This window comes from Protomyctophum parallelum (genome assembly GCF_964188405.1).
Source record: "Protomyctophum parallelum genome assembly, chromosome: 17".
Taxonomy (NCBI): domain Eukaryota; kingdom Metazoa; phylum Chordata; class Actinopteri; order Myctophiformes; family Myctophidae; genus Protomyctophum; species Protomyctophum parallelum.
Genome location: NC_139719.1, coordinates 27,466,809 through 27,487,370, shown reverse-complemented (window position 1 = coordinate 27,487,370; position 20,562 = coordinate 27,466,809). Strand labels below are relative to the sequence as shown.

Below are 20,562 nucleotides of genomic sequence, written 5' to 3'. Positions count from 1 at the left end.
CTGCATGAGATAAACACACTTGTGCATGTGTTAATTATGTTTCTGCTTAGAAAGCAAGGGACCATAGAATAGCAATCACCAACAAAGCATAGGTTTGCGAGTAGCTGCATATACTACAGTAGTGGACCTCACAGCCAGCAGCATTCACTAATTGTTTTGGATATAAGAGCTATTATTATAGGTTATAAACAGTACAGTAATATCCAACTGAAACATTTGTGCCTGAGGCCGATTCTAAAAACACCTTCTAATCCTGATTTACGTTTTCAGAAAAAAATACTACATAAATATTACAAAAAATATATACATGTTGAGTTAGGATTGTACTATTCTGTACAACAACCCCAAAAGGGATTACCGGATTGAAAGGTATAATTAGGTTTTATGTATAGGGATTTCCGGTCTAAATGGGTTAACAATGCCATAGGTTGTTTTTGTCTAGATTATTTGTGGGATCATCTTAACTGGTGTTTACAAGGGAATATTGTCTTTGGGCTGGAAACCTCATATACATGTCCAAACTGTTGGGACTGTTTTAGTCTGGTTTAAGTTAGGAGGAGTGAGGATAATGGTTAAGGGTAGGGCCCAGGGTCTGACAATCAATAGAAGTTAACCTTTTATTTTGCACAGTATAGGTCCTATTCATGTCCTCATAAGTAATGAATGAGAGCCAAAGCACATTGTTGCAATTGGGTCCCAAATATATAAAAAAAATGAATGGGGAGTTCATGTTTAATGTGTTATGTACTTAATGAAATATTAATTCGCCAGTACAAACCAGACATGTTTTTCAACAAAAATGTAGTGTGTTTATTTTATACAAAGACATAAGACATGTACTTTTCCTTTCAGACCTGTGTGGTGTTGTTTGAGATGGCACAGTGGGACCATCTGTGAACTGTCCTCCCAGTGCCAACTAATACTCCACCCATCTGGCAATGCAGGTAGTGAATACCCCCATAGTAGGAAAGCATTTCAACAAAAATCTTTGCCCAAAGTTTGTTTACATATATACGGTATATATATTTCCTCCAACTTTCATGGACGTTGTTCTTGGTTTATAGTAGTTTGGTTCATTGGCCTTTACTTTGGTCCCAGCATGTCACTGGGTCTCACCCACCGATCAAACTCCTCCTCTGTCACGTAGCCCAGCTCTATAGCCATAGCCTTCAGCGTGGTGCCCTTCTTATGCGCCGTCTTGGCAATGGCGGCAGCCTTGTCATAACCTGAACCAGACAGAGAGAGAAATACATTTGATTAGTTTGAACAAACTTAGAGCTTGCTTTTGAGAGACTCATTCTAATAACACAGTGGTGTCTGACAGCCCTCTAGTGGTGAAAAAGGGGAATGCACATTTATTTAGTTATGCATACAAACAGTACGTAAGCATGTCATTTAGATAATTTGTTTGCATGTCCATAAGTGCAGTCTGATAGGGACAGTTAATAATAGTTTTGGTACCTACCAATGTGTTCGTTGAGAGCTGTGACCAACATAAGAGAGTTATTCATGAGTTCATTTATCCTCTCTGTGTTCGCCTCGATGCCAACCACACAGTTGTTAGTAAAGGACAGGGAAGCGTCACCAAGCAACTGTGCCGAGTTGAGAACATTTTTAATCTGCAGAGAGAGAAGGCGCTGTTAGAAGAGAAGTACGAATATGCAAATATGAGCCCTAAAAGGCAGCCTATTAATACAACAGCAATGGGATTGAGCAGAGTTATTGCGACCGAAGGCAGATTACTATGAAAACTTGTAAAACCCGTCTGTCGTTCGGTCGGCCACGCCTCCATATGGTTTCCAGTCCATTACTTGTGACGCCACAAGCCGTGACGTCACGCCTACAATCCCTGTTATGCCCATAGATCATCAATAAGCCCATTTATGGGAATGTTGTGACTCATGAGTCACACCTCCACATAACATGGATCTCCATATGTGGAGCTGACTATCATCACCTGGATCTCCATATATGAAGATCACGACACTGACCTGATCAAACCCTGGATAGCCATACATGGTTTGACAAGTGACATACTGTACTAGATCTGCATATATAGAGCCGGCCAGCAACTCTACATCTGACCTCACTGACACCAGATTAATAGTTTAATTCCTGTTTCTCAACTGTGCCGTATTGAGAAGCTCTGTTGTTTCAGCGCGACCTCAGGGCGACTTAGTGGTGGTACAATGAAATGTGGGCACGTAATTTTTGTAAATACAAAGCAATGATAAAATAACTCAAATAATGTCCATCTTCTCTACACTCAGTGGTTCCCAACGTTTTATGGGAAATGTTTTAAAATCTCGAAAGCACCCCAGTCTCAGAAATGCCTTTTAACAATGCATCTGAAGTTACATGAAACAGTTTGCTGTAAAGCCTCAGTAACAAGAGAAGAATCGAGACAAGGAATACCCGCAACAAACAACATTGCTCACAGCACTGCAGCGATGAGACAATCACATTATTCATTCAATGCAGAGAGGAAAGTAAAATATTGATACAGTAAGCACACAGTGTGAAATATTCAGTACTGTGTTCTGCATGCGTACAGTGACACCGTCCTAGGAGTATAAGGTATATTTTTTCCTCCAGCATACTTAAAAATAATATATTTTTCGGCTCACCTGACCTAAGAACGTTCTCTGTATTGCCCTCTACATCTACCATTCTATAACCAGTAGTGATCAGCCATTCTATAGCGCTCGGGGAGAAATTAAGGATTAAGAGTCTTGCTCAGGGACACACAGGAACAAACACGCAGGAATCCAACCTGGGACAACCAGGGCCTCTGGCTGCCCAGGACAGGACAGGCGGGCTCACTAACTAGTACTCAGCTATGGCTGGCTGAACCGGTTGACCCAACATTTAAGCTAAAGCATGGTGAAAACATACCAATAATATAATTCAGTATTCTAAAATCTATACACACATCCTGAACACATTAAGAATGCACACACTCACAATCATGGGCTTAAACACGTTGAGCTCAAAGTGTCCGTTGGCGCCTCCAATAGTGACCGCCACATGGTTCCCCATTACTTGAGCTGCTACCATCGTCATCGCCTCACATTGGGTGGGGTTCACCTTACCTGTACATAAACATACATTGAGTTAATGTAGCTATAAAGATGCACATACTGCAGTGTAAACACTTTCAATCCTGCATACTTGAAGAAAAGAAAAAAAGAAAGAAAAAACAATTAACTAAGATTTACAAAATAAATGCATACATTAAAATGGAATTTAAATGTTCTACAGCTGCATTTACGATGCATTGTGAGCAGCTTGTAGATCAGCTATTTCGACTATCCATCGTACGAAGATGTATATGCGGCTCAAGTTGTTAAACTGTTCAGTGTGTGCGTGCATTTGTGTGTGCATGCAGAAAGTTCAAAGGGTGAAGAAAGAAAAGGCCAGACCTAAAATTAAAATAAAGGTTGAAACCTGAAGCTGTTGCTATGGACGATGGCTTTCAGCTGGACAGACAAACAGACTAAGCCAGAGAGGATAGGCAGGGAGTTGTAATGTGTGCAGGTCGCTTTACTTTGTGTGCAAAACTACCCTTAGTTATAGACAGTGCCTCATAATTGATGCTCTCTGTCATTGAAATGTATTCATTTTGGTTATTAGGACATTTTGTAACACACAGTACCCAAACTTTGCTTACTGCCTTGAATTATTTGAAAACCGTTTAGCTCATTTCAATAGTACAGCACTCCATATCTTTCCGGGCTATATCATGCGGTACCCGCTGATTAATACAGTTGTAATTTTGGTTTAGTGTGGCAATTTCTCTGTTTGTATTTCATCAACAATTTGACTTGGCCATGTGGAAAAACTTCGGCCACTTCACCCCTTTTGCAACCAGAGCTTATTTTAATGATGTTTAGGACACAAAAAACACTTTCCTGGGGTTTTTGTGTCTGTCATATGGTTTTTTAGATATTTTAGTCATGACGCCATGTTCATGACCAAAAATCTGTCATGAAAATGTGGTCTCACTTCCTTCCGAAAATAACAGATCTACAAGCATCACAATGCATTGCGTGCAATGCACTGTGAGATTGCAGATATGCTACTTTCAGGGTGCGACATCACATGGGTGCGATGACTATACATTCTCTGGCACTGGCTTTCGCCCGCTGACCTGGCATGATGCTGCTTCCAGGCTCATTCTCAGGCAGTATGAGCTCTCCCAGACCAGAGCGGGGTCCTGACCCCAGGAAGCGGATATCGTTGGCAATTTTCATCATGCTCACGGCCACGGTGTTCAGGGCTCCACTCAGCTCCACCAGCGCGTCGTGAGCTGCCAGGGCCTCAAATTTGTTGGGCGCTGTAATGAATGGCAGACCTACCGAAAACATACAGTTCAGTAACTTCAGTCAGGACACTCTTGTTGTGATATAAACCATATTTTATTGCATCAATGTTATATATTTGTACTTCTTGTTGTGACTCTGCTCCTGTGATGCTCCAGAATTAATCTGCTTGGTGTGTGTGTGTGTGTGTGTATCTTGGCTCACCCGTGAGAGATGCAACGGTATCAGCTACTTTCTCCGCGAAGCCAATACGGGTGTTGAGTCCGGTGCCAACGGCAGTGCCACCCGCTGCCAGCTCGTACACCCTCGGCATGGCTGACTTTATCCTCAATATACTGTACTTCACCTGTTGGACATATCCGCCAAACTCCTACAACCCAGACAGGCACACAAACACAGTTTGATTGCATCAGCGTGCCAACAACAAACCCACAGGTTTGATGTTTTTATCCCTGCAGCAGCTAATCCCCCCTCGGTACTCAATTCATTGTCTCTTATTGTAGACAACTACTTGGCTGCTAGATTCAATTATGACATTTCCTCTAACTGGCATGTACTGGTAGCACTTGTAATCATTATGTTTGTCACATTCATATATTGCCCAACAGTCGGGGTAGGTTCTGTAATATCTTGCAACTAATCGGATCTCGGTATGAATCTCATGGGTCAAATTAAGGTCAGAATATTTTTTTATCTCGTAAGTCGCAAAACAAATCGGATCTTGGACCAAATTTCAAGGGTCCTTTATTTGAGCTCGGCTCCATCATTTTGAACCTGTGAAGAGCTCTACTTCCATGTCCTATTTTCAACAACCACATCCTGAGTCAGGATGTTGTGGAAATGTCTTTATTACTGTACCTGCCCGAGGGAGAGGGGCACAGCATCCTGCGTGTGTGTGCGGCCGATTTTAATGATATCTTTGAACTCCTCTGCTTTGGCTGCCAGCGCGTCGTGGAGCGACTGCAGGCCTGGCAGCAAGACGTGGTGCACCTCGGTGGCCGCAGCGATGTGCATGGCAGTGGGAAATGTGTCATTCGAGCTCTGGAAGGGAAATGCACACACGAGAGAACTTTGTTTAGCGTTCCATAGCCTCCAGATCTTGGGAAAGACAGAATTAAATAAAGGCAAAACTGAATTTAAATGCCGGATCTCTGGAAAGCCATAATTAAATAAAAACTAAACTGAATTTACAATGCCATCACAGGCAGCATCACCCACATCTCCCAGAAGAATTGGTAAACATACTTACTGTATGAATCTAGTCTCAAATAGGCCACCAATACGTCTGGTGACATGATCTAAATTCAACATAGCGGCTATAACTGGGTGGAAACAGTTCTGAGATTTAATGACTAACTGCATTGCAGAATCAATTCAAGGGCATATTGGGACAGTTATGCAATTGTTTTCCAAAGCAGTAGATGTAGGTTTTTTAGAGGCTGTTGTCGCTGATATTTAGTCACTAAATTGAATTTAGAGGTGACCAGATCTCTGATCGTCTTACTACGCCAAACTACATACATAGAGTATGAATCTAACAGAATCATAAAGACAGACACTGCATTACCTGGCTCTTGTTTACGTGATCGTTGGGGTGAACAGGGTCCTTGCTCCCAAGCTTTCCCCCCATGATCTCGATGGCCCTGTTGCTAATGACCTCGTTAACGTTCATATTGCTCTGGGTTCCGGAGCCAGTCTGCCACACCACCAGAGGAAAATGGTCGTCCAGCTTCCCAGCTGCTACCTAAAATAAAAATTCACATGTCAAATACTGGTTCCTACTCTCATCTGTATGTACACTCTTGCTTGTGATAAAGCTGGTAAGGAAAGGTGTGTGTGTGTGTGGTACTTGACCTCGTCAGCGGCCTGGATGATGGCGTCAGCGATTTTGGGGTCGAGGCCGTAGTCCTTGTTGACCTCAGCAGCAGCTCTCTTCAGGACGCCAAAGGCCTTAATGACCTGGATCTGAGAAAGAGAGGAGAGAGGAGAGAGGAGAGAGGAGAGAGGAGAGAGGAGAGAGGAGAGAGAGAGAGAGAGATTATTTCAATGTAGATGGGTAAAGGCAGGCAGTCAGTCAGTAATTTATTCAATGAATAGGCCTTTGTGTGAGACTTACTGGCATCCTCTCAGAGGGACCCCCTATCTTGAAGTTCATGGTCGATCTGACTGTTTGGGCACCATAGTACTTGTCAACTGGCACTTTGAGCTCCCCAAACGTGTCCCGTTCAATCCTGAACTCTGAACTGGCCTGTACAGGCACACAAGGTACACAAACAAACAAGTAAGTCAAATATAACCTAACGATGCACAAGCTGAATTGAAGTGGTTTATCAGTCTGGGCAAATAAACAGAGCTCTGGCTGCTGGGATGTCTTCCCAACTAGGAGTTGTTGAAGTTCACAATCAATGACTGAATATACTACATGAGGTCAAGGCAATAGCATGGGGATTATTGTTCTTTTGGTGGAAATTGGTTTTAAACTAAACAGCAATGCTAACATTGCAGGGTAGTTTGTATCTAGGAGCAGCCTGTAGTAGACTAAATTAATAATGGTGATTCAAGCTGATCAAACATGGAGTTGTACTACTGACCAGGGGCGTAACTAATAGTAATACTATCTGACTAGTATTATCCAACAGCTAGCAGTATTGACAGCCAAGTTAACCGACTTTGACCTCTGGTTGCTAACGTTAGCAAATGAGATACTGGCTGGTTGACAAGCTAATGAGCACATATGAAAGCTATTGCAACTGCAGTTGCTTACTTTAGAGTGAATTAACTACAAACGTGAATATGCGTGAGTGGTGGTGACCCAACGCACGAGCAGAGCACACTTTACATAACAGTTAGGTTGCTAGCCTGCTAGGATACTATTATTCATTCATTTTACACTGGCTAAGCTACAGCTAAGAAGGTCACACCGTACGGGCTAACAGCTCATTATAACATGTTTTAAAAAGCATCAAACATACCATTCTGGAGGTTGTTATGAGTGCAGGGCTGTGCTTCGTGTTGGCGAGGTGCTTTTGCAGAGCCAGCACTCTGCAATTTAATCTGTGGACGTTGCGCAGAGAGCGATACATGGCGGACACTGCTGTCAGATCCAAAGGGCGGAACCAATGTGTGAGCCAACCAAATGTGCGTTTTAGGGGGCGGAAACATATTAGTGCAACAGTGGGGGGAGATAATTGAAAGCAGCACCGATCGACAGCTGATGGAAAAAGCACTCATATGCTCTGAACAGAACTAGCAACAAATAATAATCTGTTTAGAAATAATATCACTGTCAGATTTACCAGTTATTTTCAGCAGAGAAGTTACAGTACACATGAAAACACTTCTCTAGTGTAGCTTCCTTGTTCCTTCTGAATGATCACACAAATCTGTGGTCTAGTGTGATGATATATGCCTATGTTACTGACACTGTTGATTTGGGCTTAACCACTGTGTTGTTATTTGCAAATTATAAAGAACTCTTGTTTCGTAAAGAGTCAAGACAGACAGATCGATCGATAGATGATGGATGGATGGATGGACTGCACAAATAAATGTTATCAAACATTTAACAAGTCATTTACAACTCTTTGACTTGACTAACAGTTTGTGAATTATATATTCTAAGCCTTAGAAGCCTATTCTAAAGTGTTGCTGTGGGTTATGGCCTGGGTTAGTGGCCACACACCACCACCATGAGAGCTAGTGTAATCAAGTCCTGGGATAGATCCTGATTAAATCATGTAGGAGGACTACCGGTAGGCCTATACGTTTTTGAAAAGAGTAGCCTATCAAGCTAGTAATAAGGAAACAACCCATAGAAAACAGGCCACATAACTGAGGCTTGGTTAAACCGGTTTCTCTAATATGTAAACAGTAAAAATCAATTTGGTAGGCTACAATTTCCACACTCTCAGACCTCTTCAGCATAAAATGCTGGATCATTGCAGCTATAGGCTATGTGTAGTTATAAGAGGTCTTTGAACTTTGCTGTATATTAAAAGGTATTTTTAAGTTTTAATGTCTGTTAGAAAGCAGCCTTACTGAACAAAAAAAGATAGTTTAAGTCCTTGTGGCCTTTTTTTTGGATAGTCGTATGATTATAATTGCCTGCAAGGTACAAAGAAAATATCCAGTCTTTGTAAAGACTTATTTCAGACAGACACAAACTTCCCCAGCAGAGGGAGCTCTACTCAACAACCTTGGCAGAGGGGGAATCGACCTTTCAAGTTTTACTGCTGTGCTTTGGGACCATTTCACTGGCACTGGGTCTGGCAGAGGCAGACAGGCGGACAGGGAAATTGAGTACATTGAGTTACTATGCATTTTCTGTCATGTATTCCAGACAGGAAGGTTTTTGCCGTCTGCAGGAAGTAATTAAAAGGGCAGGTTTTACAAAACTGATGCTATTGTGAACCGATATCTGTCCAAGGCCTATACAGAGGCAATAATCATCAAAGAACTGAACATTAAGTATAAGTTATGATCCCCTCCCCTGACCAGAATTCCACACTCAGTTTTTTTTAAGCATTATTTGAGAGATATTGGTTACTATTTCCATTTATTGCCCTATTGTAAATCAGATGGAAAAGGGGCGACCTTACCTTTTACCGATCAGATTACCGCATGACATGCATATGGTTCACAATCTGATTCATATTTTTGTTTTGATATATTTTTATTTTGTTAATAGGCCTACCTTAAATGATGATGTCCCGGTAATTTATATAGGAAACAGGGTTTTGTATTTTGTCAGTAGCTTACTCATAGTCAACTTGATTGTTCTGATCCAAATGTCTTGTTTATTCTTCTCTAAATTGCATAAATCCCCAGAGTATTTGCTACTAGCCTATGTCGTCCAATGAGTATGAGCCAAGCCAATCTCTAACACACCGTTTTCGTGTTCTCATATTAAAATAAAAAATGTTGTAATGTAAGCCTATAGCTATAATGGTCCATTAGCCTGGAATCCAGCCTGATTCCATAGATTGATTGATTCGCTATAAATTCGTCTTTTTCTAAAGCGGTCTGGATCACACAGGCTAATGCAGATTATGGCTTATAGGACGAATAGTCAAGGAGGGTGATAAAGGCCTAATTCCTAGCCAAGCCAAAAAGGAACTTGGTATTTTAAAACAAGGTGTTATTTTTGTTTGTTTTAGATCATGATGAATGCCGAGTGAGTATAGGCCTCTATATCCGGCGCCAGAACAGTGACCAAGCGTCTCCTCTGTCCAGTCATCAACATGCTTTTGGACATGAGTCTGACGCCACGGGGGGCGGGTCGGATCAATGACCTGCAATGATTGTCCCAATTCAAATATTAGCCATTTAGTGATTGTCTTTGATGTTGAGCGATGCGTCTTCGAGGTTCCTCAATCATATCCCCCTGTTTACTCTCTGTCCATTTATCTAAATCACAATCGTTAGAAAGTTGTCAGTTAGGGGGCGTGATGCCTCTATATAGAATACGGACGCACGAGATCGAACCGTTGAATTCAAAGGGTATAGTGACGGTCTAATAATTGAAACCATTGATAGCATATACCGGTATAGGCCATTTATACGAAACAGTAAATGTATGGTTCTCAAAGTGGTCCTTCCTTAATTGATGGGGCGACAGGGGTCAAATTAGTTAAAGTTTTAACCCTATAAACCTACAAAGTAAATAAAGTAAAGACCCTATTCGAAAAAGAAGCCGATCTTGATGATGCAAAGTGATGAGCTTGTAGATCCGCTATTTAAAATAAGCAGGTCAATATAGGCTATATCAATGTAACGGTCCTTATTGACGTGATAAATAGCCCATTGTTATTATTAATATTATTATTATCCTATTAGGCCTATTATTAGCCAATTGGCCATATATCGGTATATCCATTTCATTTTAAATATGTAGCCACGTTGATCCTTCTATATCAGGGGTTTTCAACTGATTATGAACCGGACCACCACGCTGACTAATAATCAACCTGGGGACCACCACCCTAACTAAGAATCAACCTGGGGACCACTGTTGAGTTGGGTGAGGGGATATAAAAAATAATATCAAATTTGTTCATTTGAGGTGAATTAAATCAAGCCCTTAACAGTCAGTATAATTTAACTGGCATATGCTAGTCGTCCGGAGCTATTCCTTTCCCATGGTTGCCCTTACTCTGTTCTCTTAACCTTCCATATTAAACTCATAGATGGCACATGCGATTGCATGATTATATGGGCACATTTGACATTTCCTAATAGACTCAACCAGTCAATCCGGTTCACTTTCCCTTGAAATTCAAACTCCCTTTCTGTGGAAGTTCTTGACATCCGATTTAACTTTGCATGCATGCATGATGCCATGATGCATGCAGTGTCATTTGAATTGGAGATCAGACAACGGGCCCGTTTTTGTGCCGCTTGATAACATTGAAACAGAGAAGTCATTCGTTACTGTTTAACTAATCTGGGGAAACGATATGTGCGCATATGATCCAACTAGTGAGCCATTAGATTAGAGCGACTAACGTTTATAGTGTTATTATCACGATAACCTAACCGGCTACTGATGGAGGACGCGCCTCTCCTCCAGCATTCATTCAAATCATGAGTTAATCACTCAACACTACCGTTAGTACAGATGTTTGCGCAGGTGTCCATTGTGATTACTTGTATTGTAAGCTGCATCGTTATAGATAACATTCACACATGTGTGACTAGTCAAATCCAGAACGATTTGTAGCCATGCGTAAAAACATAAACGTCACATTCTATTTAGGGCTATTTGCCTTCAGGTATAGGCCTATAGAAGAAGTGTCTACTAATGTCAACTATATAATACAATACAATACAATACAATACAATACAATACAATACAATACAATACAATACAATACAAGACAAGACAAGACAAGACAAGACAAGACAAGACAAGACAAGACAAGACAAGACAAGACAAGACAAGAAATAGCCTAATAATAGCTTGTTATTATTATGCTAATAATAATAATAGCCTATTAGTATGCTAATAATCATAATAACAACAGGGATAATACTATTAGCCTATACTACTAATAATAATAATAGCTAAACAGTGTTTTTAACTACAGAGTCAAACAATTTAGCTTCATGTGTAATAATAATAACACTAATAATAACCTAATTATAAGACATTAATGATGGTGATCACAGCCTTGCAAGTTGCATGGCCGCACTGTCCAGGCATAAAAAGCTTGATAACATTAACCTCACAACGTGGGAGTCCAGTCGAGCCGTGAGCCAATCAGAGCGGCCCTCTGGCCACCTGCAGGAAGTCTGCCGTCCCGTTATCTCCTCCTCCTCCACATGCAGCAGAGATATGAGGCAACGGTCCCAAAACCGTCGTTAGCTCACCACTTTATAGACCCTGTCTGAGTGCCACTCCGATGGGTAGCCTGCCTACACGCACACATCACGCACACACTCACGATACACACATTTACCCATGGTAAAGTGTCACGAATAGATGTGGATAGAATATAAAGGCAGCTCTTGAAGAGGACGTCTTTACTGTGGAAGTTATAGCCTATATGTCCTCCTGTAGAATGCTCAACCTGCAGCACCGGCGTTTTTTTGGCAAAGGGTTCTTCACTGGTCTCCTGAAATAAGGCTATAGGCTACTGTTAGTGGACAAACAAGCCTTATAAAAACATCCGCCTATAAAGAAAGAGAGAAGCGAATTATTGAGGAGTTATCCTCTGTGGCATTGGATTGGAAGTAGCCTCATCTTCTGATCAGAATTAAGAAGACGATGCAGCAGCAGTTCCATCACAGCGGCTCAGCTGCGTCCTCAACCATGAGCGTTCCTTTTTACGCGCCGACTCCTCTCCAGCCGAGTCACCGCGACCCGACCCCGTTCTACATCGACGACATCCTCGGGAGGAACGGCGCAACAACGGCCACGTCCTCCTCCTCCTCTCCCTCTCCCACCTCCTCATCCTCATCTTCCGTCTCTTCCACGACGCATCACCACCATCATCATCTCCCGGTGGTCCCCACCACCACGCCGACCCTGCTGCCGTCTCCAAACTCCTCGTTCACCAGTCTGATCGCGCCCTCTCCCTACCGCACGCACATCTACGAACCCACGCCCATCCACCCGGCTCTGTCGCACCACCACCACCACCACCATCAAGCCGCGGCGGCCGCGGCCTTGACGGCCACCTACGCCTCCACGGGAGCCTTTGCGACCTCCATATACCCGTTCCATCACCACCGGTCCATGGGGGAGTACGCACACGCTCTGCTCAGGCACGACCCTCTCGGTAAGTTATTATAGCACAATTGAATCCTGCATGCATGCGCGTGTGTTGGAACTCCGAGTGGGCTGCCTGCAAATTACACTTTTTGTTATATTTTGTAATTTGACAGTCCATAAACGCGCGATCGATGCGTTGTCGAGTATGCGCATTCTTCGACGAAGTCGTGCAGCCCGGTGCAGGTGTTTACTGCGTAAAATGTCATATATGCTATAGCCTGATCTATAATCAATAATGCAGAATTTTCAAATAATGATGAAGTCGTGAAGCAAGTTGACAGCTGACTTGACACCATATCGACTGATGGCCTTAATAGCCGTGGCGGCCTCATGTTGGTATATAGCTGCGATTTATAGTCGGATGACATTGTACTCTGACAGATCTTTAGGGGAAATACTTTCATAATTATATCGTTATCTGTTTTCGCCATATTTGCAGAATGAGTGACTCTCACTCTCGGCCTTTTACTGCTTGGTGCGTGCGGATTTGCGGAAGAAAAGCCCTGTCTGTGTTTTCTTTGTGCGTGCTGCTTCGTCATGCATGTCTGAGCCCTGTTACTTGTTACTAGCCTACATCATGTTTGCACAATACAAACTTTACAATGCTTACTGAGGACTTTTTTGTCATTACACGGTGCATGCTTACAACCCCTTAATCGGCTTTTAATGGAACTTACTGAATGAACTTCGCATATGCCTATGTGCATAATTATTAGCATTTTATTTTTTTACTTTTTCTTTAAAAGTAGGCTATACAGTCTCTGAGTCTCAATTGTAGGTTCTTAAAAGGATATTGACACTTGACACTATTTACTGAAATAGTGTCAAGCTGTATAGGCTATACGGCCATGCGTTTATGACAGACACACATTTGTGTTCCAACAACACCATTCAGTCTTGTCCGTGGCAGCCTTGACTTGTCTTCCTGCGTCCCATTGTTCTGAAACATCTGAGGACCAGCTCAGCCAGTGACTAAAACACACTAGGCTCTAAATCACTTGTTATTTCACCGCTGCATTGTCGCTCTGTGTGTGTGTGTGTGTGTGTGTGTGTGTGTGTGTGTGTGTGTGTGTGTGTGTGTGTGTGTGTGTGTGTGTGTGTGTGTGTGTGTGTGTGTACGCGCGCGTGTCTACCGAACCGTCCCTCTCTCCTCCCCCCCACTGTTCTCTGTTCTGCAGCAGCGCTGAAACGAGTCAGACCCCCTTTCCGTTCATACAGGAAGCTGTGAGCCTCTCGATAGGAGTAAATCTGGTTTCAGAAGCTGTTAAATGTTTTCCTGGCCAACCCGGGCCACCCCCGGCCAGCCGCTTCCTCGGGAGGCCGCTGCACGTTGCTGATTATTTTATCGACATCCTCAATACAGACATATTCAGGAAACACTCGGCCTCTGATAGCCCGGGATCCGTTCTTGCACATAGTGTTGCACTTCCTCTGGCTGACTGGTATGGGCAGCCATCGAGGATGTGTGACTGACTTTCTTTTATTAAAATAAACCAAAGACACACAGACAAGACAACGCATGCACATCAAGACGGCTAATACTCCCTCAGATAATGGGGAAAAAATACGAAGTCAGGCGTATAGTCTATATTCCATGGCTCCATGCAGATTATTTGGTGTGATTAAGCTTTTTAATAGGTCTGTAAAGGCCCAATGAGGATCGTTTATTATTAATTCAGGCCAGTGCGGCGTAGAAGAATTTGGTCAATTAAAAATCTTTGATGTGCTTGAGGAAAAGGTAACATAAAATCTGCAGGAATTCTGAAATGTTGGTCACATTATTGCTATAGCCTATATGCTTAATATTTTACACTCCACGAGGTTATCTATGCCGAAAAGAACTGTTCTTTTTTGACAAGCGACACCATGCATCGACTAGCATATATGTCTATGACTGAGTAATACGACATTATTCTAAAAGCCTGCCTTTGTGAACTTATCGATGGGGTATTTATTTGGTCCTAATTGCGTTTCTTCTATCTTCGCAGTCCTGATGCAATTCCAATATTTGATGAATTGAAGACAGCAAGGAGGCCAAGCTTAATTATATGTATAGTCATATCACTTTCAGTTATGTTGACACGAGTTGTTTTAGAGTTTATACTTTTTAAAGCTTTTAAGTTTTGCCTTGGCCTATTAACTTCAATGAATCGAATATAGCCTATATATTCGATCAGGAACGTGACAAAAAAAAGTCATTTTGGGGGGTGAACAACCCCTTTAAACGGTAACCGCTTGTGGTGGAGAAGAGGGAACGACTTGTGTTTAAGTGAATGCCATCATCGGCTATAATCAGGCCACAGATGCAGGAAGCACATGAGCGGATATTTGCCCATAGTTTTCACTCTGTCACGACCTTCCTTAAAAGCATCGCACGCACGCAGCACGCCAAGGCTGTCACACTCATTATTATTGTTTTCTTTAGAGCCATTAACAGGAAAGGAAACGGGCAAAGGAGAACACATTCTTGATTTGTTTTGGCTTTGCTATTATTACAAAGCCTTATCCCTTATCCATCAGCCAGGCAGATTCATGTTATTCATTTCATTTGTAATAAAGAATAGGCCTATATGGGCTAACGATGGCAGTAATCTGATTTAGTTGTCTCTCTGTTAATAATTAAACAAATTAAACAAACTACTCACGCATATAGGAGTGAAATAAATGTGTTAATTTGTGATGATTGCTGTCTAAATACGGCCCATATGGCGCTAATTGATATTTATAGTCTATAGTTATAGCCTATATTTAATATTTGTCTTAACTTTTTTTTACCAAAGGAAAACCACTTCTACCTGTATTTAATATTTCCCTTTCTTTTTTTTACCAAAGGAAAACCACTCCTGTGGACTCCATTCATCCAGCGGCCTTTACACAAAAGAAAAGGTGGTCAAGTTCGTTTCTCCAACGACCAGACCATTGAGCTGGAGAAGAAGTTCGAGACGCAGAAGTACCTTTCACCGCCCGAAAGAAAACGGCTGGCCAAGATGTTACAACTAAGCGAGAGACAGGTGAGCTTCAGTTAATTTGGAAAATATAATGAATGAGCACGCAACTTTCTTAAATTGGGCAGGGCTATTGCGTTAGCTGAACAACACCACGGGGCGAGTCTTCCGGTATTCGTGGAGTTTAGGAGGCTCTGGCTCATATTGAGACCGACATCGGACAATAAAAACGCTCACACGCTATTTCTGTTTTCTCCTGTAGGTTAAAACGTGGTTCCAAAATCGAAGAGCCAAGTGGCGAAGACTAAAACAGGTGAGGACAAGGTTGGAACACAAAAGGGACAATTGTATGATTGTTATTTTGTCTTTAATTTTGGAATTCACCTGCTAACAATGGAAACGCCAATATTTATTGCGTGCGTATTGTGTATTGCGCATTGTGCGTAACGTATAATCGCTATAGGCCTACATGATTTTGGAACTGTCCTCCTCATCGGTGCTGAAGTATAGGTCAGTAAATTAAACAATATATTTATGTCTCGATCTGCAGGAGAATCCAGGTAAGAAGGAGGCGGAGGACGACGGAGGTTCTGCCGGCAGCAGGAGTAAAGGCGAGGAGGCGTCAGACCCACATCATGGTTCGGATCAGAGGCACCAGGTGTCGGTCTCTGACATGTCCCAAAGCCGCTCTCTGCACTCCTCCTCCCCGCTGTCCCACAGAGACATGGACTCGGACATTTCACACGACGACACGGACAGAGAACTGGACATTGAGGAGGACGACGAGTTTCAGCTCAATCCACAGTTTTGAGATTACATTAATATTGAATGGCTTTATATCCATCGTTGGAGACAGTGGACGCACTCACACCGGGAGTTAATGACCACTAATTTAGCCTACTGTGTAGGCCTTTTCTGAAACACGTTCTATCTGGCTCCGTTGTTTACATTTACATAAATAACCCACTGCCGCCGACCGTTGAAATTAATCAACTGACAACGAAATTACAAGTGTAATTTTGGACCTTTTAAGAGCCTTAAGAGGTATATGTCTTGGTCTTGATAAGAACATGATACATATACTGATTATGGGTTCGTACGTATCGAAGCGGGTGCGCTTTGGAAAGAGGAGGAGGAGGACAATATTTTAAAACACTGAACTCGCTCTTAATTTTACTGACGTTTTATTTGTTTGTTTGTTTGCCTGTCTGTCTGTTATGTAAGCTATACTTTTCATTCACTGTAGGCCTATAAAATGAATAGCCATGATGCAGCATGAGTCAATGTCCTGCTATTGTTTTCTATCGTCCGGGCTGTCGCTATAGTCTCTAAACAATATGTTTAGTATTTTGTACATATGTAGTAGACTACTGTATTTTGTGTCTGTTGTTAATGTGTTTTACTTTTCCTTTTCCCCCCGTCGACACGCACTGTAAATTACTGTATAGAGTCTATAGACCCTATAGATTAGTCCGTCCAGCACTAGATCTTTTTGGATGTTATAGGCTCTTCAGTGATGCCCGTTTTATGGATTGAAAATAAATATAATTGATTATAGCAGCATGGAGTGATATGTAGCAAGTAAGTAGCAACATACAAAATAAATAAAGAATGTCTTGATTTAGGTTGCCTCTGAGGTATAGTTTGTATATGCTACTCAAATTATGCATTTGCATAATTGTTTGTGAAATAAAACTGTGATGATAATGAGAGAACACTATGCATTAAATACAATGTCTTAACCGTTACTTGGTGTTTTATAGTGTTGGAAAGTATTTAGCCCACTTCATTGTAGCATAGATAAATACGATCTTGAGATAGGCCTACAGTGAATATAGCCTGCAGAAGTTTCTGGCATCCCCACAAATATTAGGCTATAGGCCAACAGTATATATACACTTTAAAGCGCAAATAACATGCATTTTAAAACTGCTTTTAATATTTAATATCATATTGTCTATGTCCCTCAAAGTTATTTCTAATGGTTTGAGCCTCAATCACCACTCTGATATAACTATAGTCCTTGTCATTTCTTTCTGGACTTTGAAAGCAGTTTTAGATGCAGTACCACAATATCCTGAGGTGGTGGGGGTGCTGATATGCAGATTATTTAATATTTGAGTCATTATTATAATACTGATGCTAGATAAAACCAGGCTTGTTTCCATTCCATTTTAGCTTGGAAAATCAACAATGGTGGACATTGTAAACAAAGTGGAAATGCAAATTTGGAACTGAAGACTAAAGAAGAGGAGGAATTATACAAAGTAGGGTGACATTGGTGACATCACGATGAGGCCAAAATCAGTTGAGCTGTTCCTGAGAGCGATTTCCATTAAAGCACCTGTATGATATGAAAGCCTGATTGTTCAAAATTGGTTATTTGTGGGGATAGAAAACACATATGGGAGCCCCAAAAACACAAAAGAAATGGAAAAAGTTGAATTTTATGTTATAGGTCCTTTAATTATTATTAGCGACGGCGTAGGCATATACTCCACAAATATCATACTTTAATAGCCATTTTTTCCTTAAAAAAAAACCCCGGAGATAGTCATTAACGTATATTAACGTATATCTTCATTTTATTAGTCCTCAATCACTAATGTTCATGATAGATTTTTCCCCCCCTGGTCTATGTGTCTCATATGAAGGGCTGTTTATAGTTCAGACATCATCGTTAGACAGATTTTATTTTAAACAATATCTATTTTATTTTTAATATTTATAGAATTTTATTATCGTGAGAACGATGGCTTTCATTTTCACATTGCACATTTCACATTCACGTTGCAACTTTTTAATAGAAAGCCTGCCGTTTTTATTAGCTTGGATTTCCCATCATGATGTCACTAGTGCCTTGTGGACGGGTTTCTGAATCGGAACTGCCCATAGACTGCGTAAAGAAATTTATTTTTATAATGAATATTAGTTAATATGACCAATTATATGAAGATATACCGGAAGGCTGAAAAGTGATGAAGTGGTCCAAGATACTTTGTAGATTTAGATTTAATGATTTGTATGTTAAATCATTTAACATAATGAGGCCCGGGCCTGCCAGGTGTCATTAATTACCACGCAAACCGCATGCCATGTAGCCATTATGCTCAGTGCTCACTCTGGAGGAGACGCAATGAAACTCGTGGAAAAGTGGAAATATTTGACCAAATACACGTTTCTGCCAGAACCTTCAAATGGATATGAAATTAGATATGAAACAATATATAGCTGATTGTAACGGACCCCGGGATGGTGAAACTTTTATTGTGAAGGGGTTCCTGCCATGTTGGGTCTTACAGACCTTTATTTGTCTTTATGTTTCCTGTTCAAACTTCAGGAGCACATCAATGGGCACTGATGGGTTGATGAAGTTCACCTGTTGTGCTGCCGACGCCCAGCATGGTGCTGCAGATAGCAAGAGTAGACAATAAAAGGGCCTCAGTGGTAAAGGAGCGAGAATGGCATCACTATGGGACCAGTACACAAATTGTGTTTATGGAATGTTTGGTCAAGGGCCGGCTTATGGAAAGGAAGGCCTAAGGAAAGGACTCACGGCCAAACTTTATGAAACAAATGGACGCCATGCAATGAAGCACATGCCACTTTAGCACCAAGCTGGAAAGGGGACAAGGTGAATCTCTTTTTAATGTTTATTTGGTCTGACTGGGTCTTATTCTTGTGGTTTATTGTCTGAGGTTTATTGTGGTGGTTTTCATATGGCATTTTTATATGGAAGTTTTATAGTGTATTGTATGGGATATATATGTAATTATATGGTTTATTGGAACTTGTTTGTTATACTGATAATGAGATGTTGGATAATGGATGTTTATTGTATCTGATTTATGATGCATTTGTTTGCCTTTTCTCTTGTCAGTTCTACGTTGATTTAATAAAGAAACTTCAAAATCATCATTTCAGTCTTCAACCTTTTCATGGCCAGCTGGGTCCGCTACACTGACCCCAAATGTCAGCAATAGCCTACATAATTATTGGGTGAGTAAACTATAAGCTAGTAAGCACACACACACACACACACACACACACACACACACACACACACACACACACACAGAGAGAGACAAAATGTTTTTATAATCGACATTGGGGCCCGCTACGATGGATAGATAGACAGACAGACAGATGCAGGCTGTGGAAGGAGCCTATACTAACGTCTGCTATCTCAACAGAGAACAGACACATGTAATCTACTATTGTTTCCATGAGTACCCTATACAGGCATTTCCTGCATGGTGAATCTGTTGGGTGAATCAGGGCTTGTGAAGGGTTTAGGAGAGTAGCCTATGGGCCCTGAACTTATTCTAAATACATGAGATTTTGTGTTTATAGCATGAAAAATCAGGGAACCTACCCTGAGGTATTTCACCCAAGCCCTTTCAAGTTGTCATAATTGAAATGTCATCTAATAAAACAATTGAATTACATTATAGAACTATATGGCTGGTGTCCTATAGCTGTGGTTATGATCCACGAGACTACAGACAACAATTTACAAGACTTCAAAATCAGGCTTGTGGTTGTATCTCTCTTCATAAAAACACCTTTATTCAGGAGGTGCTTTGTGTACAACCCTGCATGCTTATACTGTCTGTATGTTCCTTATGGCACTAGTTCTCAACAAGGCATCTGGGGACCCCCAGGGGTCCTTGAAGGAGTTCCAGAGGGTCCCCAGCTAAATTAATCGAATAATCAACAATGACCGGTCTGCAACTCAGAGAGTGTGCAAAAGTCTGTCTCATGAGTAAATTAAACCAAGGGCGAGAAAGCATGCATCCACCTGGGTGACAGCAGACTGCTGGCGCTTTGGCATGGGGGGTCAGTTCAACACATGGAATGAATTCTGTAGGCTACTGGCCATATATGGAGCGTGTCTTGAGTGTACAGGGTTTTATGAGGTCTGGCCATGTGGAGTGTGTTTTGAGTGTACAGGGTTTGATGAGGTCAGATCAACATATGGAATGTCAGAACAGGTCAGCTCCATATATGGAGATCTAAGGGT

At 41.6% G+C, this 20,562-nt stretch overlaps 2 protein-coding genes across 2 annotated transcripts; one reads left to right on the top strand and one right to left on the bottom strand.

Moving 5' to 3' along the window:
- Nucleotides 1-786: 786 nt before the first annotated feature.
- Nucleotides 787-7,431, bottom strand: fh (fumarate hydratase). The gene is made up of 10 exons (XM_083787095.1): nucleotides 7,295-7,431; nucleotides 6,439-6,570; nucleotides 6,177-6,287; nucleotides 5,890-6,066; nucleotides 5,181-5,363; nucleotides 4,527-4,692; nucleotides 4,151-4,354; nucleotides 2,965-3,092; nucleotides 1,466-1,619; nucleotides 787-1,226 (listed from the first exon to the last, which is right to left on the bottom strand). The coding sequence occupies exons 1-10, from the start codon at nucleotides 7,403-7,405 to the stop codon at nucleotides 1,084-1,086; spliced, it is 1,509 nt and encodes a 502-aa protein (XP_083643221.1). The 5' UTR covers nucleotides 7,406-7,431; the 3' UTR covers nucleotides 787-1,083.
- A 3,996-nt stretch (nucleotides 7,432-11,427) lies between these two features.
- Nucleotides 11,428-16,489, top strand: hhex (hematopoietically expressed homeobox). Its single transcript, XM_083786995.1, has 4 exons — nucleotides 11,428-12,601; nucleotides 15,427-15,605; nucleotides 15,802-15,852; nucleotides 16,090-16,489. The coding sequence occupies exons 1-4, from the start codon at nucleotides 12,088-12,090 to the stop codon at nucleotides 16,348-16,350; spliced, it is 1,005 nt and encodes a 334-aa protein (XP_083643121.1). The 5' UTR covers nucleotides 11,428-12,087; the 3' UTR covers nucleotides 16,351-16,489.
- Nucleotides 16,490-20,562: the final 4,073 nt, after the last annotated feature.